Here is a 23,322-nt window from a genome sequence, read left to right as displayed (position 1 = left end):
AAATCTGTTATTTTAATAGCAGATTATTAAAATAATCTGCTTCTGGTCAAGGATTAATAGACCGTGATTACGCAGGGATGGAAAGAAGGATATAATTTTTTGTTAATACAGACTTTGATTGCTTAATTTGAGAATAGTGCCACTTCAGAATGTGTGATGGGAACCTGAGTTTATATCTATATATTGGTACTGCAATAAGTGGGCTGCTTGTGGTCAACTGGATTACAGCATCAGTGTCACTTTTGCTACTTGTCTTGAACTATTAGAGGCTGATGGAAAATGCAAGTTAGTACGGTGTTTTATTTAAATTACTTTGCTTTGGCTTTCAGCGTTTATCTGTCATGATAGTGGAGCAACTGTCCTAGCATATGCTCCAAAACACCAGCTGTTGATATCTGGAGGCAGAAAAGGCTTTACCTGTGTAATTGATCTTCGCCTAAAGCAACAGCAACAGTTACTCCAGAGTCATGATTCTCCAGTGAAAGCAATTGCTGTCGATCCTACAGAAGAGTACTTTGTCACAGGATCTGCTGAAGGCAACATAAAGGTATCAATGAAGGGGAGGGAGCAGAGATGCTGTGTGTATTCAGAAAGAGTGAATGTACAGGGGTGGAACAATCAGATGTCATTTGTACTGCATTTGTTCTCAACTCTGACTTTCACATTTACTAATTTAATTATGAAATGTCAGTCTTAACCTCTTTTTAATGCAGTCCTTCTTTTAATTAGTGATACCTTAGTGTCTCTCTATATTGCCTAACATAGAAAACGAGTGCTAGTATTCTATAAAAGTGTTGTTACAGATTGCTAGTTATTCTTCTTTCACAGTTAGTGTCAGAAAAGTAAATGCAAAATGTAGTGCAATTCCTTCACGATTCACTGGTGATGATTTTTAAGATCATGGTAATTATCCTTATAAGAGGTTGATGTTTTGATGCTTTTCCAGGTATGGAGTCTGTCTACATTTAATCTTCTTCACACTTTCATCAATGAGCATGCTCGACAGTCTCTCTTCAGAAACATTGGGACAGGAGTCATGCAAATTGAAACAGGACCAGCAAATCACATATTCTCCTGTGGTGCTGATGGAACAGTAAAGATGAGAATCTTGCCTGATAGATTCAGCCCTTTAAAGGATGTGTTAAAAAATGATGTGAAATTTATGATCTAATGTTTTTCTTAGAATAATGAATAACATTCGCCTTCTGCCATCCTTGAAAATATTTTTCCTTGAACTAACCAACAAAGTAGATGCACAATGATAGCCTGTGACACAAAGATGTTTTGGGTTTTTTTTTTTCTCCCCTTCTGCCTCCAACCCCCTATTTATTAATGACATGGAACTTTTAGTCCCTGAAGCATTAATGCCTTAAAGATTAAAAGGTCCTTCAGATTTTGATCATTGCCTAAAATAAAAGCTAAATATAACTCCAAATTACAAAGTTATAGTTTATAAAGATGTTGCTGAAGTGGTTTACTCTTCCTTTTGAGGTAGATACACTCTCACCTGGAGTGTACCATCTGGGCATGATCTTTGCTTATATTCATTATACCTTGCCACCTTGTAAAAGCATGTCTGTCCTGTGGAAACTTCAGGTCATGTTTTTTCACTGTGGCAACCATAACTGTCTCTCTTCTCAACTTGTTTAGTCAGCCAACAATAAAAATTTATACCTATGTGCAGAAGAGAAACAAAGTCTCCAGGAGTAAAATACTCCTGGTCATTCAGGCATTCATATAATGTGCCACTTTATCTCTCCATTCCTGAAATCCATGCTCTTTACCTTTCTAGCTTGCCTGATCTCCTTCCTCTCATCTGAGTATAAGAAACTGAAGGATGTTCTGTAACCTGTCTTCTGTTCTATAGCTTGAATCACTGCCATCAGGATGGCAGGCTGACCTTTTAAAAATAAATATATTTTTAACCCTGAACGCTCCCTTTACAAAAAGAAAATGTAAATATGAATGGATATCTTCTTAGTAAAATAGTCAAGATTATGTGTGAAGCCTTAGACTTGATCAAAAAGATACAGGGAGATCCTGCTTTAGGATATGGCACTAGAATTTCTTCAAAGACTATTTATTTAGATGTCTGTAGAGGAAATAAAAGAAAAATCCAACCTAATTTATTTTTTCTTTTTTTTTCCAGTAAGACTTTTATTTAGCCCAAAGATAGTCCAGTCTTAGCACTTACATTCTTGTTTGTCTGTTTTTCTTAAATACTTTTAAAAAGGAAAAAGTAGTTCAACAGCAAAGTACTTCTACTGTCAGTCTTTCTTAATGTTTATGTTTACATCTGGTGTCAGATGAAAGAAAGCAAATTGAGAAGGATAGATGTAGAGGGTTTCTTTTGCCAAAATATTAAACTGCATAACTTTAATGTTTGACCAAATTATTAATGCACAAGGCCTTTGCTTTTTTTTTTTTTTTTTTTTTTTTTTTTTTTTTTTTTTTTTTTTTTTTGTCAGCTAAACTGTTTCTGTATGTATTTTTGTTTTCTTTTACTTACTTGAGAGCTTGACAAAAGTTTAATTTGTAAATTAGATGTGAGGCTGGATTACTTGAATGCCAATGGTGTACTTTTTTGCTAAAAGATATTTTGTGAAAAATAGCACCAAGATATTAACTGTAAAATAAACTTGTCAAATTAGGAACTATGGGGATAAATAAAGCATAGCAGAAATGAAGGGCTTGTATAATGAACTATGTAACATTCTCAGGATGCTTTTATCTTAAGAATATAAAGTTGTTTAAAAAGATTTTGTAAAATGTATTAAGGTCATTTTAAATGTATGTTTCGCAAGTTGCAGTGCAAACACTATGAAGGTTTTTATGCACATAACCTGAATTTTCAAATTGTGCAATAAAAAGAATGTGAATGTTTTGCCATGAAGAAACATGTGACAGCATTTCAAACTGGTACAGCTGTTCAGTGATTCAGTTGTAATTGTTCTTCTTTAACACAGAGAGATTGAAATTGAATGTGATTTCAAAACAGTTTAAGTACAATGATGGACCAGAAAAGTGACTAAAAGTGACACCACCTTAGAAAACAGACTTCCCAATGAGTATGAGTTATCTGCTCAGTGGCTGAGTTTCTAATATTCTTTATTCTTATGGAAGAAGGAAAACAGTAAACAGTAGCACACTCCTTTAGAATCAGCTGAAACCGTGACTTTGTAGCTGCTTTATATACATGTATCAGTTTTATACATCCGCTGAACTAACAAAGTTACATGTGCAAAAATCATGGCAGTATTATATAGTTATGTCCTTGATGTTTTGTCCTTAAATATTTATATCTCATTAGCTTTAATACTTCAAGCTCAAATCTGTTGTAATGGCAATCACAAAAAGCTGTCTTACCATCTGCAAACTGAGCAGATTTTAAATGCAATTTGCCAAGACATACAATGTTGTCATTTTTCTGAGTAAAGCTGCACTTTGAGAAATCTTGTCAAACTTACGCTTATACCAGAAGAGTACCTATCCTGACCAGGCATTTTCAATAATGTTAATAGTTACCATAAGCTGTTCTCAAAACTAAATTATGTAAAATCACAATGTATTTGCCACACCTTTATAATCTTTCCAATAAATCCTGCAGAAACTCAACTTCTAGAGTTCCATATTGCTGCTATTTCATTTACAAATCAGTTCACTTGCATATTGTTCATTGATGTTTAACTATTGTAAGACAAATTATCAATAGCTTTCTTGTAATGGTGGATTGAAAATGAGTTAAATTCTGTTGTATGTGAAACTTCTAAAGGGGCACTCTCAACTCTGAATCTAGTCATTGGAGAAGAACTGAACTCAGAAGCCTCTGGCTGTTGCCCTTAACTTCCACTGACTTTTGTCCTCCAGCAACTAATGTTTTTTCCCTGTTGCTATGCAAGTTATTCAAACTTAAGGGTACTGATGCCTGCAGAGGTCCCCATGCTCAGAGTAGCCATGTGCACAAATTGAATATTAAATTCACTTTTGCCAGTGCTTAATCAACAATACTTTATTGTCCAGAAAAAATAATTTAGCTTGTAGTTGATAATGTCCCTTTTAAATATCATAGACTGGGAGTTGTGACTTGTGTTTCTCTGTGTAGCAGTACATAATGCTGTCAAAGTGTGTCATTCTTGTGTTGCTAACTGATTCCATTACCTCAGATTCATGGTCCAAGTTCTTCATGATTACTTCAGCAACTTGTGAAAGTTAAAACTCTGGCCATCTGGGTACTTAAACTGGCTTGCTGTATGACTTTACACCAGAAAATTCTCAGCTGACAGCTGATGTTCCAGGATGTTGATGGAGAAAAGTGGAATAGATGCAGATTTTGTACTGTGCCAAGATGGTGCACGGTGAGGTCATACATGTTCTACTGCATTTTAGAAACCTCAGAACCAGTTGCATTAAATTATGGAGATATCCTACACTAGGTACCCCCTTCCTATTAAGAGCACCCAGTGTTAGATTAGATGCAATAGTTACGAAAAAAGCTACAGTGATTAAGGGGAATTAAGCTTGGAGATTATATATTCTCCAAGGTTATTATTTTCAAATGTTTATTTTTACTAAAAATAGCAAAACCATTGCAAATGGCAAGTTCAGCACACTGATCAAACTACTTTCTATAAAATAAAGATATTGATTTACCAAGTTTCTTAGTATTTCTTTTTCCTCCCATAACTAGCTCTAAAAGATGCATGATTTTGATATTTCCTCCTTTTTTAATGCCTTATCATCTTACGATTTATCTTTCCTTGTTTTAACTTTTTGGTGTTTGGGAGGGGGATTGGGTGCTGCTTTTGTCTGTTTGGGGATTTTTTGGTTTTGGGAGGGTTGGTTTGGTTTTTTATGCCTAAGTAACCACTTACTTTAATTGAGTAAAACTCAATTATTTTGTAGTGGAATGAAGCTGATGCAGTAATGGCACTTTCTGTTGTATGCTACAACTTAACTTTTAAGCCTCTTTTCTATTTCGTTTAAGGTTGAAAACCAGTGAAGGTCTTGGAGAGTTTCATCCTCCTCTGTTGCCACCTCTAGCAGAGGTGCAAGTATGAATGCACTTGTTATTATCTGATTAGTGAGAGATGCCCAAATTAAGGAGCAACCGAGACGAAATGCCAGTTCAACAATACTGACCTTATTTTGTAGTTTTTAGTGTGTAGGGGAAAGAGAAGAGCATACCAGCAGAAGACAGTCACCACCCATGGATCTAGTGGCCTCCTGTTGGTCCTTTTTCACCTTGAACTTCTCAGTGGTGGGGTGGGGGGGGGGGGGCCTGGTTCATTTTTCTTTTGGTTTTCTGTGCAGAAAGTGGTGCTGGGTACACAAAATCAGCCGATGACTGAAAATTTTTCTCCGTGTGTTGTAGCAAACAAAGGAACTCATTGGCTACAAGTTGCATAGTTCTCTAGTTAGTATTCTGTCTTCCACTGGTTAATGATTCCATTGCTCCCTATGCTAATTAGCCATTTTTTTCTCTTCTTTTGAGTCAGTGGGTTTCTTGGATCAGAGGGCTGTGTGCTTAGTGGTTGCAGTCTCCCCTACTGGAGTTACTTTTTATCCAATCATGATTGTAGCACGGTTGCTGAACTGGATTTATTGCTGTCTTTTTTATCGTAGGAATTCTGCCTGATGTCCTTGTAGCCTGTATCCGCTATCAGCGGTACATCCTTCTTTCCAAGCTTTGTTAACCTCTCCCTAGGTCATAGGGCAGTATTGCTTTTATACAGCCCAGGTTCCTGGTATCCACAGGGGGAATTTTGGAGGCTGTTGGTGGTTGCAAAGGCCGTCTGTCCCGTAACCGGGGACGTTCCTTCTTCGGTGATGTGTGTGAGCTGCTGCTTTTCCCATAGTCTGTCCCACTGGGGATGTACGGACCGGCTTCTGCTAGCCAGATCTTGCCCCTGCCGGGCCTGGAATTAGCAGCTTCCTGGCACGAATTCCTGTCCTCTCTGGCCTCGATAGTGTTTAAGGCTTGTTCCTTAACTCCCGGCGGCCCTGGGCGAGTAGAGCGGGCACGAGTAGCGCATCCCCTCGGGCTCGCAGCCAGCTGCCGCCAGAACTGAAGCTCGCTCAGCACAGGGCTCAGCGGAGACCAGCGATTGCATTTGAGGTTTGGTAGCGCCACTGGAGGGCCGGCCCGGGGAGCGCAGAGCGGGGCAGGGCAGGGCAGGGCAGGGCCGGGTGTGCGCCCCGCCCCGGGCCCGCCGGGAGCCGCCAGTTCCCGCCGCTGCCGCCGCCGCCCCCGCTCCGCTCGGCCCCGCCGCGCCCCGCGCCCGCAGTGAGTGAGTGAGTGAGTGAGTGCTGCCCCCGCCGCTCCGCGCCCCCATCCCGGTCTTTATCCCGGCCCCATCCCGGCCCCGCTGTGCCCGTCGGCCCCGGCGCTGCCCCGAGAGCGGCGCAGGGAGGGCGGGGGCCCGGCAGCAGCGCTGGGCTCAGCCGCGGGGGCGACACTCGGCGCCGGGTCTGGGGCCGGGTCTGGCGCCTCCTGCCCCGGCGGCTCCAGCGGGAGCTGCCCGGAACCACGCGGGGAGGGCTCTCGCCGCCCATGTGTGTCCGAGTGGAGGCTGCTCTGCTCTGCTCGGGGACGCCGGACCTTCTCCGCTCCCCTGGGCCAGCTTTTCGCTGTTTTCCCAGGAATGTTTCAGCTTTCGGCCCCGGTGAGCCGGTCCCCGGGGGGCTGGGGGGCGCTCAGCGCTGACCTGTCGCTCTTGGGGCTGAGGCAGGCGAGGTGATGCAGCCGAGGGCTGCAAGGCGGTGGTAAAAGACAAACTTTTCCACTTTGGCTTCGAAATACTACTAGCAACAATCCTGAGGTTCCACCAGTAGTTGTATCGTATTTCGTTGTATCGTATTTACATACTGCTAATTAAACAAGAGAGATCACAGTTCGGTGTGGGCTTTTCCTTTTTGGAAACCTGAATGGTCGGACCTTCCACACCTCTGAGTGTCCCTAAAGGTGCCTGTTCGCAGTGTTACCTGACCACAGGTAAAGCAAAACACGGTCCAGGTGATGGTTCCCCCTCCCTGCACGTGTCCTGTTCCAGTTGCTCCTTCCCATGTTGTGTAACTGGTCGGTGAAACCTCTCACGGTACAAACCGCCTGGTCAAAGCCTCTCCGGCAGTCGTTTTCGCACTCCCTGGCTGGGCTGACTGCTGCCAACTCTGTTTATCTTTTGTAAGCACTAAATAGGAAATTCAGTTTGAAAGAGCATCAGCAGTGGAGCCAAGCAAAAATAAACCAACAAAACTGGAGGGGAGGAGTGTTGTGGTGGAAACAGGTTTGAGACCTGTATTTGGAAGACAAAACTTCGAGAACGTGGAACATACTTAGAAGCAGGAAGAAGGAACTGAAATGTTCTAGTACGTTTACATTTAGTACTGGAATTAAAATGTTCTAGTACATTTAGTGTCTCTGCTTCACCTGAGAGCAAATTTCACCTGGAACACTATTGAAATAGAAGTTATGGTGCAGATCTTTGCAGGAGCACAAAATACTGCAGCTTGAAATGGAAGTTGCTCACTGTTTGCCCTGACAACAGGAAGCTGCTCATTTCCGTTAAATAGTAACTAGCCTAATCTGACTAAACCTAGATTTCAGTTTCATGGCTTAATTTATCTGTTTTGAGTTTTCTTTAAATAGTTGCTGCTAGGTAGAGAATAACACTTGCTGGTTGAAAAGGCTGAGCGAATAATCGAATCTCAACTTTGGTCAATTTCATACTTTGGTTCAACAAAGCAAGTCCTCCAAGTGATGGACAGTAAAATGCCTAATTAGCATTAAAGCAGATGATACATCCTTACAGATTATAGTTATAGTTTTATACAAAACTAATACTGAAATAGCTATTTTAAGGTATGTAAACAGTGGCTGGTTTGAGATAAATTATGTCTTAAGATGAATTCTTTTCCAAGTTGCAGATGTTTGTTCTTGAGTTTAACTCATAATAGAGGTTTTGGGCTAGAATTCACCTTTATGTTTTTTGTTGATCCTTGTACATGACCAGTACAAAAATGAAAAGGAAGAAAAGACAACAAATGGTATTTGTCATGATTTTACCATTGTATAAATCCTTTCAAATTACCTACTTAATCTAAAAGGTTGGTAGTACCTTTTCACAGGTTGTTTTGGTGTTTGTTTGGTTGGGGGGTTTTTTGTGGGTTTTTTTGGGGTTTTTTTTGGTGTTTTTTTTTTTTTTTTTTTTCCTGTATTTATTGTATTCTAGCCACTTTAACCACTTTTTGAGTAAATTTGGTTACAGCTTCCTACATCTCTAAGATAAATCATAAGGCAAATAGACAGTACTGTGCTTCTTTTCCTTTTGTCTTTCTTTTCCCACTGCCTTTGTAGGTACATTTCTTGTCATTTTTTATATTTTCTCTATATTAGATAGATCATTTAAACTACTTTCATCTTCTCCCGCTCACAATTTGTTACACCGTGTTTGTCACATTTTTGTGAATCAGATTATCTGATGAACAAAACAAAACTTTACTGAAAATAATGTATGTAATTTTCTTGTAAAGTATAAATGTTCTTGTAGAGAAAGTATTCTTTGTATACAATATACCTTGAAAAAGTGTCAAGACAAATTTCAGTAATGTGTATCTACCTCGACAGATTCTAGTGTTCCCAATTTTTGTTTGGAGTATCAATACACAAACTGTGGTGCTCCAGGAGTTATGATTTAATGTCAAAGTAACTTGGGGACCTTTTTGTGTCCATCTACTCACAGCCATGAGCAGCGCCATGTTGTCAGTTCTATTTGTGATAAAAACGTTTACAACATTCTTCAACTGTAATGTAGGACAAATTATTTTATACTGGTTTTGCAATCACTGAAAGTGAGTATCGTTTGAAATGAGGTGGTTTTTTTCCTCTTCTGCCTCCATTGTCATCAGACCATAAGACCAAGAGTGACTGTTAAGTGTGTTCAAGTGTAACTTAAGATGGCATTTTTCAGTTAAGCATGTGAACAAGGGGTTTCACACAGCACTTTTACATTCTCTTTCTCAAGTAATGTTTTGCTCAAACCAGAATTTCCTTTTTTAGCCTAGAGATTGACCTTATTCCCCCTGAGACATGAGCTCTGTGCTCTGAGACTGAGGTGTGTAATTTGCAGAGCAGTGGTAGCACTTGGCTGTTTCCTAAGCATCTGTAACAAGTCTCAAAGAAGGGGAAGACTGTGGAGTAGAGAATTTGTGTAAGAAGCTGTTAATCTTGTGTTTCAGCTGCTGTTGTCTGAACTGATCATTGACACTGTCACTTCAAACCAAAACATCACTTCTTTCTTCATTTCAGTGTGGTGGTTCCTGGAACCTCTGTAGGCAGGTGTGTGAGATGAGGTGTTAAACAAAATGCACAGCTTCTAAATCACAGAAGTTAAAGCTATTTCAGTATGTTTTTGCTTGGAAATACAGATAATGAAAAGCAAATGTCTCAGCCCTTGAGCAAACCTTACAGGGACTTAAGAGGTGTTACGTGAGTTTTTGATGATAATACTCTTAGCTGGCATCGATGAGTTGATATGCTGAGGATTAAGTCCAGAAGACATTAGGACCAAAATCTGCATTTCTTTTAATCTTTTCTAATTAAATAAAATTGTATCTTCTAACAGGTAAACTTTAGTTTTAAATATGCCTGACTTAATCCAAAATCTTATTTTTCTTCTGGAAATGGGGTTGTGTATTTTTAAATAACTTGTTTTGAAGCTCAGTGTATATAGTGGTATCAACCAAACTGGACACTTTAAAACACAGCATTTTCTCCCAGTTTATGGAATAATGCAGTAAAGAATGCAGGAGTGCAGTGTTTGCCTATGGAAATCAGGCTGGGTGCAGCTGTGGCTACTGGTAGTTGTTTGGATGCATGTCTGACCCTTATGATGGTTGTTAAATCATCTAAAGGAGGTGTGTGTGTGTGTGTGTGTGTGTGTGTGTGTGTGTGTGTGTGTGTGTGAGAGAGAGAGAGAGAGAGAGAGAGAGAGAGAGAAAGAGAGCAGTGGGCTGTGCTCTCTATTTCCTTAACTGAGTATTTGGTCTGTTCTGTACCTGTATCTGGAGACTCCAGAATGAGCTGGTGGAACTTTCATTTACCATAGCAATTTGATATTTATAACCTCATCAACTGCAAAATTTTTATTGTGTGGTGTGTTTAAGCCTTTCTCAATTAATGGATTAATTTTTTCCTGTAGTACTGGAGCCTTACTGGAGCGTGTCTGAATGGTGTGCCCATGCTAAGAAGGTCTTGAGAGGAATTCAGGAATGGCAGAGCAAAGCAAACTGTTTTATACAGAACTGGCTTCTATAGTTGAAGATTTTACATGCTTCCTTTTTTTAGTGTCTTTGTCTGGTACTTGTAAACTAAATTTCCAGCTAGCCAAGTATTTTTGCAGACAATATATTTTTTTCTTGTTTGCTGTTTTGTCTGCAGAAGTTACTGGGGCTCAGTTATATTCAGGGTGAACTGTAAATAACCGAACTGAAGAAAAACATGTAACTATAGTCCATGTTTTTCCTCTACATACTAAAAAAAGAACAAAACAACAATTTGTAAAAGGAAAGAATATATTAAACTTTAAGGTAATGAGAAGCAGAAAAATAAGCTGCAAACAGAGAAAGCATATACCTGCATGTCATTATCTACTAAGGTATTTCTCTCTTGAGCTTTGAGGTCAAACACCTCTCTTGTGATGGAGATAAAGTTCACTAGTTACCTGTAACTGATTGTCCTCTCCAGCATATATATGACATACAGATAGTGTTGTAATTTGGTTGTCTTGAAAGGCATTTTAAGTAGTAGTAAGTGATCCAGCAAGGCAAAAAAACCTCCAACCTGCCTGTTAAGTAAACAGTGCTTAGGAAGGGGGTAATAATTTTATTCAAATACATGCTAAATTGAAATTTATCGAACAAGGTGTTACCACATTTAAATTGTTGATTGTGCAATATGAGGTGTGTAACCACTCTGATTCCATTAAGAGGAATTTCTCTTTAGCTTCTAGCTTGAAGTTGATCTGGACCTGATTCCTACTCCAGAGTTGTCCACTTCCAATTTGATGCATGGTACTGGACTATCTAAAGTATGTTGGCATTACTGCAAAATATCGTAGTTACCTGAAGAACTTACTTTACCTGCAAGTACAGATGAAGTTCTGGAAGTTAATTGTGAAATCCTGAAAAAAAGTGTATTAAAAATTTGGCTTCAGGTGATAAGGATCATTCTCTGTCAGAAGTCTGTTGTGTGTATGTGCTACCTTGCACTTTCAGCCTGAATATATTGTTGCTCTCACACAGTTCTGAAAGAAACAGAAGTGTAATTTCCTGCTTCTGCCAGTTCTCCAGAAATCTGAGACATAACAGGGTCATTGCTATCACTGGCGTATTATTGATGGGATGGGGATAAAATAATCTCTACTGGTTTCTTATGGGCATGGGCACTGAAAATGTTAAGCTTTATATTGGAAAGTGTAAAAGTAAAGAATATATCTGGGCCCCTGAATCTTCTGCTGTGTTCCAATTTCAAAAAGTGATGTTTGCAACAAATCCTTTTTATCCATTAATAGTACACTGCGTAGCAGAAGGCTTATCCCCATCAGCTATAAATAGTGAAATGCTCTAAAATATGATTCAGCTTTTTTGTTGCAATGTCCAGAGTAAATAACTGCCTCTTGACTTACTGAAAGCATTCCAGTGTGTAGTGGGTTGACCTGGCTGGATGCCAGGCACCCATCAAAGTTGCCCTATCACTCACCCTGGTAACAGGGGAGAGAAAATAGAACAGAACGTTCAAGGGTTGAGATAAGGACCAGGAGAGATCATCCACCAAATAGTATCACAAGATACTGAGAAGTAAAATAAATACTAAAAACACCTTCCCCCCACCTGTCCCTCCTTCCCAGCTCTACCTTCTCCCCCCAGCTGTGCAGGGAGATGAGGGATGGAGTTTATGGCCAGTTCACTTTGCCTTTCTGCTGCTGCTCAGGGAGAAGAGTCCTGCTCCAGCGTGGGATCCCTCCCACAGGACACAGTTCTCCAGGAATTTCTCCATCCTAGGTCCATTCCACAGGCAACAGTTCTACATAAAATGCTGTGGTGTGGGTCACTCCTCCATAGGGTCAGTCCTTCAAGCACAGCCTGCTCCAGTGTGAGTCCCCCAAAGGCTCACAAGTCCTACCAGCAAACCTGCTCCAGCATGGGCTGCTCTCTCTGCAGGTCCCTCCCTGCCAGGAACCTCTTCCAGCACAGGCCTTCCAGGGGTTCAAAGCCTTTTTGCACACACCCATCTGCTCCAGTGAGGGTTCTCCATGGGCTGTGGGTGCACCTCTGCATCCCTGTTACCTCCTGGGCTGCAGGGGCACAGCCACCTCTCCAAGGGCTGCACCACGGGCTGCAGGAGAATTTCGGCTGCAGGAGAATTTCAGTACCAGTGCCTGGATCATCTCCTGCCCCTCCTTCACTGACCTTGGTGTCTGCAGAGTTGTTTCTTTTGCATGTTCTCACTCCTCTCATTTCCTCAGCCTAATAACCTTTTTCTCCTTCATAAGTATGTTATCACATGGGCGTTACCATCACTCCTGGTTTGCCCAGCCTTGGCCAGCGGCACATCCCTCGTGGAGCCCGTGGGCATTGGCTCTGCCAGACATGGGGGAAGCTTCTGGCAGCTTCTCACAGAAACTATAGCACCCAATACATAAACCTGTCCATGCAGAAACAACATATATTTCTATTTTAATAGTTATGAAGGGTATTTTGGTGCTACTTTGCCTTGGGGAACAGCAAGGATGTTGCTGCTATGTTAATTGCTATTAATAAAGCATCACCATTTTATATGAAATGTTTTAGACCTATCTCCTGTATATCATGGTTAACTAATATGAAATCAGTAGCAAAACCATACCTCTCATCTTTTGCAAAGCATTTGGTAGATGGGGTTTTTTGCGTGTTCACATGCTGTGGTTTCAGAATGTAGAGAAATATTTGCTTGGTATTAGAAGGTATCTGGGCCTTTCTGACTCATCTGCTGCAGATGGTTCTCTCTGAGTAGTATGTGCACACATAAAAAAGCTAGATACGGTCAGCCTAGTTAAATGGCCTATAATTAAGCCCTGATTATTGAGTCAGTTTGGAGTATTCATAATTAGATATGTGTTTATTTATGATATCCTTCCACTTCTCAGCAGAAGGTTATTTGTTTTGTATGTATGCTTAGCCCATTTTCCTTAGTGTATTAAAGTAATTTTCGTGTTCTGAGGAAGAACCTTTGCCCACCTTCAGCTCATTCCACATCCTTCTTCCTCCATTCAGATCACAAAATCTGCATTTTATCAGCTGCACTTCAAATAAATTTTTACTTTATGCTTTATAAGGTGAAACAAAAATGAACAACAGTTTAGCAACTTTTTTTAAAATTCTGGCTCATCTTGATGTTTTATTGTCAAACTGTTGATATTAAGATTTTGTTTAATTCTGATCTATATAGTACTGTCTTTATGACTAACGGCAGAACTGTTTTATTAAAAAAAAAAAATCCTCTTCTGAGGATTGTTTACCATTATGTCTTTGATATGGAGAATAACATTTTGCTGCTGTTGGGCCTCCAGCTTGTAGTGTTTGGGATTCCAGACATAAAATCTGTGTCTCAAGTAGTCTAGAGTTGAAATTATTTATAGTATTGCTAGAACTTTCAGCTGTGTTATCTTTTTGGCTTGAATGGAATGATTTTGTAGGCAGCTATGTGGGGTTAGTGGCATGGGAAAATTAATTATGGTTCTTATGAGATTAAAAAGTAGAAGTTTTTTGCAAAAGTTACAGGAAGGAAGACAAGAAGATAGAGCAAGAGAGACAAACCTGAGCATGTTGTGGGAACCTTGAAGTTTCCTTAGTTGTCCAAAGCTTTGCAGCTCAAGTTAGAAGAAGGTAGTTGATAACTTTTATGTTTAAATGTTTAATTATGGCTAGGATTACAGTGAAACGAGGAATAAGAAAGCTCAAGGATTTTTTTGTGTCTGTGCTGTACTTAAAGGTTTGTATAACAAAATCAAGAATCTGTGCTGTTTTATTTTGTTAACCTTGTGGTACAAATTGACTGTCCTATGTTTGAGCTGAAGGACAGATCTGCATTGGTGGGATAACCAGGGTAATATTTCATGTTTCTCTCCCCTCCCCTGGGAGGAGTTGCTTATAAGTTAATAAAAGTAACTGTATAAAATATGTGAAGTTCATTTGTAGGGATATCTTCTGAAGTCTCAAGTGGGTTCAGCAAAGTTTTTCCGAACCTCTTTATTGAGTGCAGCCCTGTGGGGCAAGACTTGGGAGTGATGGTTGGTGGAAAACTCCATATGAGCCCGCAGTGTATGCTCACAGGCCACAAAGCCAAATGTGTCCTGGGCTGCACCAAAAGCAGTGTGGGCAGCAAGGTGAGGGAGGGGATTCTGCCCCTCTGCTCAGCTTTCTTGAGACCCCTACCTGCAGGGCTCTGTCCAGCTCTGGGGTCCCCACATGAGAAGGACATGGAACCCTTGGAGCAAGTCCAGAGGAGGGACATGATGTCAATGAAGGGACTGGAGCACGTCCCCTACAAAGCCAGGCCAAGAGAGTTGGGGCTGTTCAGCCTGGAGAAGGGAAGGTTGTGTGGAGACCTCATGGCAACCTTGCAGGATCTGAAGGGGTCTGCAGGGAAGCTGGAGAGGGACTCTTCATCAGGAACTGTAAGGACAGGACAAGGAGTAATGGGTACAAACTGAAAGAGGGAAAATTTAGATTATATACTGGGAAGAAATTCTTTACTCTGAGGGTGGTGAGACACTGGAACAGGTTGCCCAGGGCAGCTGTGTGTTATCTCACCCCTGGAAGTATTCAAGGCAAGTTTGGATAAGGCCTTGAGCAGCCTGGTCTAATGGGAGGTGTCCCTGCCTATGGCAGTGGGAGCTGGGACTCTCTGATCCTTAAGACCCATTACACCCCTTAGCATTCTATGATTCTATTTTCTGTGATTTCCTGTGGTTTCAGAATAATTTAAACACACTGAGAGGAAGCTAATGGTCTTTCTCTGTTTGACTACAGGTTTTTTGGTTTTGTTTTTTTTTTTCCTGTATACTGAGTAGTATTTGAAGTTACTGTGTATAAATTACTGTATGCTTTAGCCTCCTCTCTGATGAAATAATGAAACAATACATATCTGTTACTGTAAGCAGTACAGTAGGAATCTTGATATTTTTGTGTAGCTGCCAGACCTTTTCTTTGCTCCTGTACTTGTTGACATATTGAGAGGTGGGATTTTTTTTATTTGAAGATCTCATTCTAGTAATGGTTTGTATGATACGGTTGTATTGCCATGCATTTCATATCAAGGTCTTATCTGCTACTTTTGTGAATTCAATTGATTATTTACAGGCGTATTTACTTAATTTGTTCTTCATTAAGGTGTAGTACTTCAGTTTATTAGATCACTCTTGTGTTAAAGAATGAGAAATATTCAAATCTTGATTTTGAAAATTTATTAGAACTTACAGGTAGAACTGAATAATAGTAGAATCTGATTAGCATCTGAATTGTAGAAAAATCTGTGTAATCCAAGCAAAGAATTTGTTGTATTGGTCTGTGAAACACCACACTGATCAGTGATGCAGAAAGTATGCTGATTGCACCCAAATGCTTTTGTGCAGGTTTGCCAGTGGTATTTGCTGTACAAGTGTTTTTGGATATGCAGGTGGATGGTTTCAAGTCACTTGAAATGTCAATTTTGTTGTCAATACCAGGAGGATAACTGGGGAATAGATAAGGGGAAATAGTGAATATGAAGTCAATGAGTCAGTGATGGTCAATAAAATACTGTATGCATTTTTATTTTTTCCTATGAGGTGTTCAACTGTGATCTTAGGTGATAAGGAGTTTATAAATTTCTTCTGATTCAGATGTTACATTAGATAGTATAGAGAGCCTAAATTGCTAAAGATCCACCTGCTGAAAGCATGTTCTAGGTAACATCAAAAAATGAAAAACACAGGACATGGTCCTTGCCATTGACTTCAGCTCATACAGGGCTGTCTATCTCATCCAGGATCCCTAAACATTGGTTGCCTGCTGGTGTTTTTTGACAGGCTTTGTTCAGGTTGTTTATTGTTACCTGTAGTTCTTTAGAAGTTTCTTAGCATTTGAACATATTCATTTTTCTAATTACTTGATTTAAAATTTAAGGCCTTTAAAAAACAAACATAAACTGTATTTATGTAAAGATCCTACATTTACAAGGAGTTCACAGTTCTACGTATCAAGCCAGGTATTTAATTTCAGTGATCACAGAACAGGATGTATTGAAAAAAAATCCTGAGTGTTTGGGTCCACCTGATGGGGAATTTAGCATTTGAGTCCTGTAAAACCTCTAAGTGCCTAAAACCAGAGCATGTGCTGCTGTTCTGTACACAGGAAACCAAGTCACAAGATCAGCCCTGCTTTCTGCTCAAGTACAAGAAGTTATATGTATGTGACTCAGGTTGGGTGGGTTTACAGTGGACTTAGAAATTTAGGTTTAAAATTATAGGAAAGCAGATCTCTCTGTTGGCCAGGCTTAAAATGCAGCATGCAGCATTTAATAATCTCCAAGTTTCACAGCTGTATATGAGAAAAGTGCAGAACTCCACAGCTAAAAATGCAATTGTGACCTATTTCAACTTTATTTGTCTTAAAACAATACAGTTTAAAAAGTGAATAGCTACAGCACAAATCTGAAAGTTGGTGTTCTGATGCCAGTAATACATCGGTAATAATATATACATTGGTAATAATAAATACCTTGATGGAAAAGAATGATAATGAACAGATAGGCAAAGGAATAAATCATTAGCTAGGAGGATTAAATTCAGAACTTGATCAAATCAAATACTTGAATAAGGATTAGAAGAATCTTAAGAAGCTTAAATGAAATTCTTGAGATGAAAAACAAAAGACTGAAGAGGAAAAAAAGTGTGTTTAAAGTTTTATTTGTTCTTAATATGAACAACTGAGTAACACCATAATAAAATAAACTAAAGTAAATAAACCATTTAACATTGCCAGGCAGAAGAGAGGTCTTCATCAAAGGCTGTTCATAGAAGAGAAACTGTTTAGATACCCAACATGACAGCCTGAAACTACGTGATCATGCAGCTTTCTTCCTGTGCTTGGTCAACTTCTTTTTTTTTTTTTTTTTTTTAGTGGGTTTGAGCTGAGAACGTCATAGTAAAAAATCACTGAAGGCTTTGCTGGCTCTAGAGCACTTTGGAGCATGCACTTGCCTCGAGAAAAGCTGTCAGACCTGTCTGTACCATTACAAGAAGCTTGCAGCTGGGGCACATCTCTCTGAGAGGGTTGATTGCAGGCCGCAGGGCACCGTGGAGCAAAAGTTCCTGAAGCACCATCCATGCCTGCCATGAGCATCCCGCCTGGTTTGGGGTAGCCTGCAGGGGGGCAGGCAAAGCTTGCCTTGCAAAGCTCTCAGTATGTCCCCAGAGTGGGATTCCCTGCCCTGAGAAGCCACCTGCCTTCAGCAGTGGTGTGGAATCAGACAGGAGTGTTTGTGTCCCCTGTGGTAGGTGGGTGACCAGATACAGACCTCAGGGACTGTGCTGACTGCAGAGGCCAATAAACAGTTTGTCAGCTGATGTCACACTGGCAGTGGGAAGAGCTGTGGCAATCACGTAATTTCTTCTGCTCAGGTAAATTCAACTGAAGTTCCCTCAAGGGGAGCACTACTAGGTCTGACTAATTTGGAGGTAATTTGTTAAGCTGCTTAGTGTAGCTGCACTGTAACTCTGAAAATAACATGCCTTAAGCTTGTTTATACCTTAAACAAGACCATATTGTAATTATGATGTTCAGGCTCTGGAGTGAATGCTGCTTGTGGAAAGCTGTGCATCCTACTAGCAGAAGCCCTTTAATATCAGGGCTGGGAAATCCTGGACAGCCCCCATCCCACCCTCAACCCGCTTTATCGAAAGAAAGTACTATAGAAACAGTAATTTTCTCCAGAATAAAACATGCAAAAAACCTGTTATGTCCTGCTAGACTTCTCAGTTAGAAACCACATTATAACATTGTCTGCTCTATTCTCCATCAGCGGCCTCAGAACAAGCTGTAGAACCATGGAAGCCTGCAGCAGAGCACAGCACTAGGTGACTGTATCCCAAAGGTTGTGCTCCTGCGTCTGAAAATTTTGGCTGAATACAATAAAGTTTGAAATGAGAAAAAGCTGTCTGTACAAATGCAGTTATTATGCAACAGTTTTTCTGTAATACTCAGTATGTGGCAACTTACAGCAAAACCAACTCCTATTTTGCGTCTGAATCTTGAAACTTTCAATGCAAGATTGCTTCAAGGGCATAAAGGGCACTGAAGTGCTTCAAAACCATAACATCTTTTTTCCCCTCCCTTAAAATTACTTCAAGATGTTTTATTTATGCATAATTTAGTTTTTTATCTATAAACAGACATTGACAGAGTGGTTTTATTACTTAAAATGAGAATCCTGAGGAGATTCACAAATCCATGTAGTTTAGAAAAATGTTAAAGGAAGGATATTTTTGTAATCTAGTCTAAATGCTGAGAGAAGGTGGGAAGATAAACTAATGAAGTTACTCTAACATGAGCTCATGAAGTAAGATGATGAAATTCAAAAACTGTGAAAAGACTTCAGGCAAAAACTTGCCTGCTCCCTTAGTACTCTCTTCTTTTCATTGCTCTAAAGGAAGTAAACTGATTAGTTTTACACCCATTCTTCTTGTAGTACCTCTGGCATTAAACATGTACATATATACATAGGAATATTTAATCTGACTAGCAAATTTTGCAGTTCCTCTTTTTTATGTGCTCTGTCTATGCACAACTTGTACTTAATTCTGCTTTCCCATGCTCTTCTTTTCCTGAAAACCCCTTGGAGTTATTTGAATAGTGTCAGGTAAAGGTAGTCCAAGATGTCCCAGTAAAAATAATCATCACTAAAGGAAAACGTGTTCCTCTTTGAGTACACAAGATCTCTTATTGACAGTGGAAGTGTGTAAGTGAATTAGTGCTCGTGACTATAAAGGTGGTTGTGTGATCCAGGGTAAATATGCTCCAGATATTGTTATCTGTTTTGCAAAAGTCAAAACCAATCTGAAAAGGATCTGTTGGAATAAACTTTTCTCTATGATATTTTAAATTCCTTTTGCTTTACATGATTGGATGAGCTCATACTTTTTTATTGGGATAAAAATTCCTTCCAAATTGTCAAGGAAAAGAATGTAATTTCTTTTGTGTTTTGCTATAACTCAGGTGAGGAACTTTCAGTAACTGGTAATATTAGTATTATACGAGATAGTTTTCTTACATAACATCAAATTTTTTACACAGTTTATGAGGTAATTCATACCAAACTAAACCTTGATATACAAGGATGTTTCTCAGACATCTACTTGTAAGGCTTATTTATTGATTTGATTCATTAAATGCCTTGTGCTTTAAAAGTTGTTTTTCTGCCTATGATTCATATCTCTTCTCTATTTATTTTTTTCCAGAGTGACAAATCCAGACAAGTTTCTCTAAATTTCTCTGTAACAGCTGCATGTAGTTACATGCACATCAAGTAAGTGTAGTAGGTCTAAGCAGTGTTCTCCTGTATGAATAACATACAGAAACTACTATGATTAAAGCTTTTTTGAGCTTGGAACCACACGCTAAATTTCTTCTCAAAACCTATTTTTTCCCTTGTTCTTTCAAAATATTTCTCTTGGACTGAAGAAAATAGCTCAAAATACTCAGACTTACATTTTCATTCATAGATCTTTAAATATTTTTTAAAGCAAACTTTATGCCTGTATTTACTTGAAAGATGCCTGGTGTAATTTCAGCATGCTGTTATTCTCTTTATTTCCTTGACCATGTGCTCCCATTTTTTCAGAATCATAGAATGACATGGATTAGAAGAGACCTTCACAGATAGATTAGGCCTAACCCTGGCCCCCATAGTCATCAAGGACGTGTTTCACTAGACAGTGTTGCTCAAAGCCCCTCCTCTTTAAACACTTACAGGAGTGAAGCATCCACAGCTTCTCTGGGCAGTGTTTTCCAGACCCTCACCCTCATGGTAAAATACTTATTCTTTATGTCTAGTATAAAACTACCCTCTTTCAGTTGAAACCCCCTTGTCTTGTCACTATGGACTCTAGTAAAAACTCTTTCATCCTCTTTATTTTAATCCCTATTTGATTTCAAAAGTATTGAAAACTCTGAAAAGTTTGGCCCAGAGCCTTTTCTTCTCTGGGCAGAACATTCCTACCTCTCAGCCTGTCTCCTAGGAGAGGTGCCCCAGTCCTTGCATCATCTTTGTGGCTTCCTCTGTTCTCTCTCCAGCAGGTTCACATCCTTCTTATGTTGGGGGACCCAGAGCTGGATGCAGCACTCCAGATGGGAGTAGAAGGGCAGGGTCACCTCTCTGGACCTTCTCTAGCCACACTGCTTTTGATGCTTTTTGATGCTTCTCTGGGCTGCAAGGACACAGTCCCAGCTTATATCCCATTTTCCTCATTTTTGGTTTAGATTCTGTTGCGTGCACTTGACTGTATTTACAGCTCAGAACTCTGTCAATAGTCTGTGCAGCTAGAGCATCACAGATAGGCAATAGCTCCAGAAGTTCCAGAAAGAAAGAAAAAAGCAAAGAAAGAAAGAAAGAAAGAAAGAAAAAAAGGAAAGAAAGAGAGAGAGAGAGAGAGAGAGAGAAAGAAGGGGAGGCTCTATAATAAAAGTCACAAGTTATTCTGCTTTTCAGGGAAGGTATTATGTTGTGCCTAATGTTATGAAAAAAAAAAAATGCATGGTCTTAATCCTCTCTGAAAGAGTAGTAGGGTGAGAAGAGTGAATGCAGCCTCAATGGCTTTGACTACATCCCAGTACATCCCAGTAAGAAGTCTTAAGGAATATTTTATTATATTTGTGATTTTTCCCTATTTAGAATGACATGCAACTGAAATAGTCTCATTTCCAAAAAGAGATGTTCTTAGCTAATGCAGTATGAGATAGCCTTTGCATGAAGCTTAATTCATTTAACATTTAGCTATGAAACTTCCAGATAATTCTGATGTCATGAAAGTGTTTAGGAATTTCTGGGGAAAAAATGAAATATGCATCAGATTTCTAGATGATTTACATAGAAATGAGTCATCTATTGAGGTCTTAAAAGAAAAAATAGTTTAATGCTCTGTACTGCATCTTTAGAAGAATTGGGCTTTTTTTTTGGCTCACATTCAGAAAATGGATTTTTTTATTATTTTTCTGTATTTTTATAAATACTACATATTTTGGTGTTTTGTGGTTTTTTTTTTTCTTTAAAATTTCTGTTTGTGTGTAAAGAAAATGCATCTCTTCTGTCTTGTGAGAACCCCTGTTTTGTTTGTCAGCCATGAGAAGCACGCACTTTCAGTCCTTACATGCTTGCTTGGGTAGCATATGTAGACTGGGAACCTGTTTTTCAGGGGTAAAAGTATGGAAATTTGTTACTCTGCTGGCAAGTTATTTGTGTAGTTTAGAATGAAATTCTAACACTTAACTGAGAATAGCATTAAAGCACCTCCTTGTGTTAACTACAACATCTAGTACCAGATAGCTGTAAGGAAGTGTACCTTGTTGATAACCATATAATAAGGAAATTTTAGAGTGTCTTTTGGATAACATCTTTTCGTTTGTTTGTTTCAAAAGCACTGAACTTTGCTAACATTACTTGCTGGTGAAGATAATGAATTACACCACATTCCAGGATGTGCAGCTGTGTTAGCCCACTTGCAAAATAATGAATACATTTGTTGTAGAGACTGTGCAAGGAGACCAGTCCCTCAGTGACTGATCTTTCCTTATTGGAGAGTTTGAAGCCAGGAATCTGGAGCTGCTGAGAGACTGCTTCAGATGGTGCATGTTAAAACCAGCAATCACAGACTGAAACCAACTCTCATGCTGCAGTCATCAACTGCCTTCATTCAGATTCTTCTCTTACACTGTTTTTCAAATAGGTACTGTAAAAAAGACCCTCACTTCTCAAGCTTCTTTCCTTAAAGAAACTAAATATATTATATTTTAAGCCTGTTAAGGTAATTTTTAACATGGCAGAAGTTGAGAAGTGTCTGTAACTTTACTAAGTGATTCTTTATTTTGAGTAAGAAGATAGATTCAAAGAAATTAAACTTTTTAAAAGTTATATCCATAATATCAAATTAATCAAAATCAAACTCATTATGGGCAATTTTCCTGATTTTGCTGACTGTACAATTTAAATGTTTCTGGACCTAAATTTCACTGCTATTCTTCAATTAATATTGGATGGTATTCGCTTTGACTCATGGAAAATATTTTCTGGTGTTTTATCACTTGTAACCTTGAGACAATCAGTAAATATTTTTTGCTAATGTTTATACTGCTCGCTTGAAATCACTTGATGGAATTTTTCCCTTTAATAGTTAAGACATCCCCTACTTCTTTTTTATAAGACAAGGCTTGTAAGAAACAGCTTTATAGCTTTTTGGTCCTGTGTGCACTCATACTAATTAAGCAAATGATGGTGGCTGTGTTTTAGGAAGAATAGCTGGAAGAAGCCTGCCTTCTGAATCACAGGTGCCCCTGTAGCAAGCATTTGCATCTCATTTTGTAGTGAAACCTAATTTTAACTCTGCAGGGGCACTTTCACTCTTTACAGAGGTAGCTGGGGGATTTGCTCCAGTGTTGGAGGCTTCCAATACAGTTTTACTTGTCTTGTGGCTTGTCTGTTCTCACGTGTTTTCATATCATCTTGTGAGCTAAAACAATTCTTTCAATTACTTGTTATTCAGACCCTGGATATTTTCATAGGCTGAGGTCTTCTCTGATGAGCATGCTGGTTGGAAGAGTAAATATATCAAATTGCCTGCAGAGCACTCCCTTCCTTTCACTGCTATTTCCCTTCACTCTTCCTTTGCAATTTGCCTGGTTTGCATCCTGCTCTCCTGAGCAGTGCAGGCAAGTACATGCTTTTCTTTGCATACATACATACACATCTGCCATAAATAACATCTCTAGGTGGAGTCCTGTCTCTGTTGGAATCACTGCTCATGATATTTCTCTTCTGTTCTTACTAGAGAGAGACAGGTGGACTCCTCTGCTAAGCGTTTTCATGCTGCCACAGGCATAGATACACTTTGGCATTAACTGTTGTAGTGTGGCAGCATTTCTGGTACAGCTTGGAAGAAGGCTGGACTCATGGATCTTTTAAAACCTGGTTCTAAGATGTCAATGTGCAGGCTCATGTGGCTGCATTGCTAACAGATTCTTATGCACATTATTAGC

At 39.4% G+C, this 23,322-nt stretch overlaps 2 protein-coding genes across 6 annotated transcripts in view; both read left to right on the top strand.

Annotated features, from left to right (window-relative positions):
• DMXL1 (Dmx like 1) overlaps positions 1–4,641 on the top strand; it is a 77,292-nt gene extending 72,651 nt beyond the window's left edge. Inside the window, exons 43-44 of the mRNA XM_083884020.1 lie at positions 330–547; positions 947–4,641. Coding sequence (XP_083740146.1) covers positions 330–547; positions 947–1,171 — 443 coding nt within the window. The 3' untranslated portion in view covers positions 1,172–4,641. The remainder of the gene's footprint in view (positions 1–329; positions 548–946) is intronic.
• A 1,602-nt stretch (positions 4,642–6,243) lies between these two features.
• Positions 6,244–23,322, top strand: part of TNFAIP8 (TNF alpha induced protein 8) — a 58,008-nt gene continuing 40,929 nt past the window's right edge. Inside the window, exon 1 of one of the 5 annotated variants that reach the window (XM_083884433.1) lies at positions 6,244–6,283. In XM_083884433.1, coding sequence (XP_083740559.1) covers position 6,283 — 1 coding nt within the window. In that variant the 5' untranslated portion in view covers positions 6,244–6,282. Of the gene's footprint in view, positions 6,296–6,573; positions 6,663–23,322 lie in introns of those variants that run through there. The other 4 variants (XM_083884430.1, XM_083884429.1, XM_083884432.1 and 1 more) reach the window with 4 other exon arrangements.

Source organism: Zosterops lateralis (assembly GCF_965231275.1).
Source record: "Zosterops lateralis genome assembly, chromosome: Z".
NCBI lineage: Eukaryota > Metazoa > Chordata > Aves > Passeriformes > Zosteropidae > Zosterops > Zosterops lateralis.
Note: the sequence above shows the minus strand (reverse complement) of the source record. Positions and strands in the feature narration are given on the sequence as shown.